The sequence below is a fragment of the Gekko japonicus genome, unplaced genomic scaffold (genome assembly GCF_001447785.1).
Source record: "Gekko japonicus isolate JY-2015 unplaced genomic scaffold, Gekko_japonicus_V1.1 scaffold1760, whole genome shotgun sequence".
Taxonomy (NCBI): domain Eukaryota; kingdom Metazoa; phylum Chordata; class Lepidosauria; order Squamata; family Gekkonidae; genus Gekko; species Gekko japonicus.
This window is the reverse complement of record NW_015163655.1, coordinates 375326-379900: the sequence shown is the minus strand read 5'-3', so window position 1 is coordinate 379900 and position 4575 is coordinate 375326. Positions and strand designations below refer to the sequence as shown.

At 45.1% G+C, this 4575-nt stretch overlaps 1 protein-coding gene across 1 annotated transcript in view; it reads left to right on the top strand.

The window, feature by feature from the left end:
- STC2 (stanniocalcin 2) overlaps window positions 1-4575 on the top strand; it is an 18884-nt gene that overhangs the window by 3743 nt on the left and 10566 nt on the right. The window contains exon 3 of the mRNA XM_015407699.1: window positions 4255-4466. Coding sequence (XP_015263185.1) covers window positions 4255-4466 — 212 coding nt within the window. The remainder of the gene's footprint in view (window positions 1-4254; window positions 4467-4575) is intronic.

Genomic DNA, 4575 nt, shown 5'->3' with positions numbered 1-4575 from the left:
GGCCATTTGCAGAATATATGTATATGTGTGTTGCAGCCCTAGGTTAGCAATGCTTTACTTAGTGTATTATGAGGGAGAGTTGATCTGTTTACTTCTGTTCATTTGGGGCACAAGAAGATCCTTTGCTTTGAAAACAGTTCTTCCTAGAGATAGTAGGCCATCTTTCCTGGAAATGGAAGGATGTCTGTTTCCTTTCACAATTATTAGTAGTAGCTGCCCATTCACTGCTTTCAAGACAGGTTTGTCTTGGTCCTCCTTGGTCATTTTTAAAAAGAGAACAGGAAATGCTCATTTTCCATAACAGGATTTGAGGTATTTTCTGCATATTCAGATGCCACTAGGATGCTGCCAGGCTATCTCATGAGAGAGGATTGCATCATCCTCATTATTGTTGAAGTTGTCCTAATGTTTGCTGCTGTGAAAGGTAACTGGCAGTGCAGACCTATGCAGAGTTGCACCCTTTTAAGCCCATTAATATCAACAGACTCAGAAGGGCATAGCTCTGCTTAGGATGGCAATATAGTGCCTCGTGATGGAGTGAGCTCCTGTCTCTGACCCCATCTCCTGCCAGCATAGCAGTTCGAAAGCAAGAAATTGCAAGTAGATAAATAGGTACTGCTTTGGGGGGAAGGTAACAGCGTTCTGTGTGCCTCAGCATTTAGTCATGCCGGCCACATGACCATGGAAATGTCTTTGGACAGCGCTGGCTCTTCAGCTTGGAAACAGATTAACACCACCCCCTAGAGCTGGATTTGACCAGCAAGGGAAACTTTTACCTTTATAACAGAAATTAATATTAATGCCTCATTCCCCTCCCCATGTTCTTTAAGACTTTGTCCTATTTATTTCTGTTGCAAAGAAAGGCAAAACAAAAGGGGTATGACTTCTCATGCTCATTATAATTGCAATTGAATTATTTTACCTTTGTGTAAAATATGATTAGAAATAAGAATGAGCATTTAACCCGTATGAGGCACTGAGCATTAAGTGCTGGTCAGCTAGGATGACCAGAAGCTTACAAAGAATGAGAGGAATGCAGGAGCGTTGCTAGTTGCTTGTCATTCAGCAGGGAGAAGAAGAGCTGACCAGTACCCAGGAGAATTGTAACATATCATTGAAGCATGACTGGCTTTTCTGCTTTATGGAAGAGAGGAGCTGAAACAGGGACTGTTCTTTGAGCTTGTGATCTGGGATGCATTTGATGGAGCACAGACATCACTAAAGATGCATCTTTCAAGCATTTTGTTTCTTTTTTCCTAGTCCTAGTCACTTTTTTCCTAGTCCTTTTTGGAAGTTTTGAACTGCAAACAAACTGCCTGTAATGTATATACTGATGTCAGGGCATTGGGGTAGTACTGCACTGGGTTTTTCGTATTGACAGAAGATCTGTCCAGATTGGTGGAAGAAGGATTTGTTCAAGGTTACTTTTAAGAGGGAACGTAATTTGTGTCTCCATATGCATCACTGATTGATTTAGCCATAAGGAAAACAAAAAATTATGTAGAACACCAAATCCCCACTTGACAGCTAGAAAATCTGCTTAGCACCCCTCACCTACTAGTTTCTGAGATTTCTCTAAACTTTGAAATTTCAGGATCTTCTATACTGTTTTAAGAGCTAGAAGATTTACTACTGTATGCCAGTACCAACCTCTGTTTTTGTGCTCTGTGTGTGTGTGTGTATGTATAACTACAAATATGTAAATAAATTATTTCTCTTGTGTCCCACATTTCTTCCTCACGGGGACCCAAAGCAGTTTACATCATCCTCCATCCTCCATTTGATCTTCACAACAACCCTGAACAACCCTGTGAGGTACATTAGGCTGAGAATGTGTGACTGGCCCAAGATTACCCAGTGAACTTCCATGGCAGAGTCGGGATTCAAACACAGGTCTCCCAGATCCTAGTCCAACACTCTTTATGTTTATAAAATAAAAGAATAACCATTTCAGTCTCAAAATAAATCAACAGAAAAGTAGAGAAGCTGGTAGACTGAAGCAGAAGAATAACAACCAAAACCAGAGTTAGTAGGGTTAGGGCAGGCAAACCTCTCTGAAGAAGGCACTCTAGAGCTGTGTTGTCAAGCAGCCCCACCTGCCTTGGCTCTGATTATCCAGAAACGACAAGACCTTAGCTGAAGATCTCAGAGCAGGTATCCCCACTGTGGTGACTGTGGGTGCCATGGCACCCAGTGACCCCCTTTGCTGGTGCCCACCAAGTGTGTTTAGAACGTAGCTGGGGCCAAGTAAGGTTTTTGTCTAGCAAGGCTTCTGTCTGGACAATGGAGATTTGATTGGCTATGCAGATTTGTAAAAATGTTACTCTGGCAGCAGCTGCCGCTGCAGCACAGGCATCTTCACTGAATGACTGAAGATAAGCCACAGCAGCCATTTTTGCACTCCTGCAGCAACTATTTTGTGCCTGTGCCCATCACAGTCTTTCAGAACTCCAGAGGTGCCCTCAGGCTCCAAGAGGTGGGTGATCCCTGTCCTAGAGAATGGGCAGGTCCATACAGGAGATGGTCTCTCAGGCCATTCAGGACTTGAAAGGTTACAGCCAGCACTTCGAATTGTACTTGCAAGCAAAACAGAAGCCAGTGCAAATTTAACAGAATGCATCTAGCCATGTTTTTTCCAGCACGTTCCTGTTAATAATCTTGTACTAGGGCCCCGGTCACACGAACAGTTTTGGGCCGGGAGAGGGACGGATCAGGGGCGCAGCAAACGGGTGTGATCCCACCGCAACATCTGGGAAGCGTTGCGCACCCGTCCCCGATCCGGCCCTTCACCCGAAAAGCCGCAGCAAAAATAAACCACCTACCGAGGCGGTTTTTCCAGCACACCGCATCAAAGCCTGGCCGTGGGCTCGCCAGCGTGTCCTTCTGCCGGCGCATCCCCGGCTCCTGGCTGAACTGCGCATGCTCAGACATGCGCAGTTCGGCAGTCTCCCTTTTCCCACCGTGGCTTCCCCCGGCATCTGATCCTGGCGAGGAGGGAATGCGCCGCGGCTCAGGAGATCAATGTGATCCCACCGCCGCTTGTTTCTTTTGGTGCAGCTTTATAAAGCCGCACTTTCGCCCATTCCTTTCTCTTGTCTCTCTCCTGGTAGAGTGACCAAAGGACATGTACACCAGATCTACATTGAAAGATGGATCAAAATAAGTCCAGATAGCCCCGATCTGGATAGTCCAGGCAAGCCTGATCTCATCACATCTCGGAAGCTAAACAGGTCCGACCCTGGCAGGTATTTGGATGGGAGACCTCCAGAGAATATCAGGGCTGGGAGGCCAGAGGCAGGCTATCAAGCCAATTCCCTGAATGTCCTCCATGCCCCAGTAGGGGTCATCATGACTTCATGACACACAAACACAAAAATACAAAAAAAAAAAAATAGGTCCAGATAGTTGGGATCCTCCAGAATAAACTGGAGCTGGGCTACCACTATGACTTCATGAATCTTGCCTAGGAAGGGGAGATTCATAACCCACCAATAATTGGATTAAGGCTCAGCGAGAAATATTTATCTTCTGTAGCAAACACTTGCTGTCATTTGTTTGATGTTTGTGGTTTGTGTGGTTAATCGTCTTTGCCAAAGAGGCTTATCTTCCAACATCAAATTAATATTCTCTGGTATAATTTCATTTTGCATTTCAAGCCTTCCGTGATAATATCCCAGGATGCAGTTGGCAGTGTTTTTGAAACCACTGAATGGTGCAGTCGAGTAATCACAATCAAAGGAGAGTTGCAGCTGTTTTCCACATAATTCACAATAACCCCCCACAAATACACACATACTCATTATTGCACTATTAGCTCCATTGTCATTCCATGCCTGTCTGAAAAACATCACATAGACAAAGTGTGAATGGAACCTTGGAGAAGCTACATCTTCCAACAGAGTGGAAGGGACCCATTTGAACAGTGCACGGAATGGCTACTGAAAGGGCTTCTTTGTGACATGGCAGTGCTTACATGTAGGAAAACTTCCTCACTGTGTAGTTCAACCAGCTGTAGTCTCTACACCTGCAACATACATTACTGGTGGCCACTGACATTGACATGGAGAGCGTGTGTTGCATTTGGGAAGCCTTGTGATTTAATGGCTTTCAGACATTTCAACCCTTCCATTTCTGCATGGAGCAAGCTCTTCCAATCATTCACACATCATAACTTCCAGAGGTGAACAATTGTGTATCATCTTTCATGCTCAGTGGCAATGAAGTACAAGTGTGTTTTTTCCCACCTTTCTTCAGGGGAAGTCTTTCATTAAAGATGCTCTGAGATGCAAGGCTCATGCCTTACGGCACAGATTCAGCTGCATCAGTCGCAAGTGCCCCGCCATCAAGGACATGGTCTTCCAGTTACAACGAGACTGCTATGAGAAGCACAATCTTTGCTCTGCAGCTAAAGAGAACGTCCATGTCATTGTGGAGATGATTCACTTCAAAGACTTGCTGCAGCACGAGTAAGTAGGCATCACATAGAGCTTGGGGCCATGGCAGAATGTGGGAGGGAGTCTCAAGCAGAAATCCTGCCTCCTTTACCGCCAGAGTGGCTACATTTTGAATACTGGT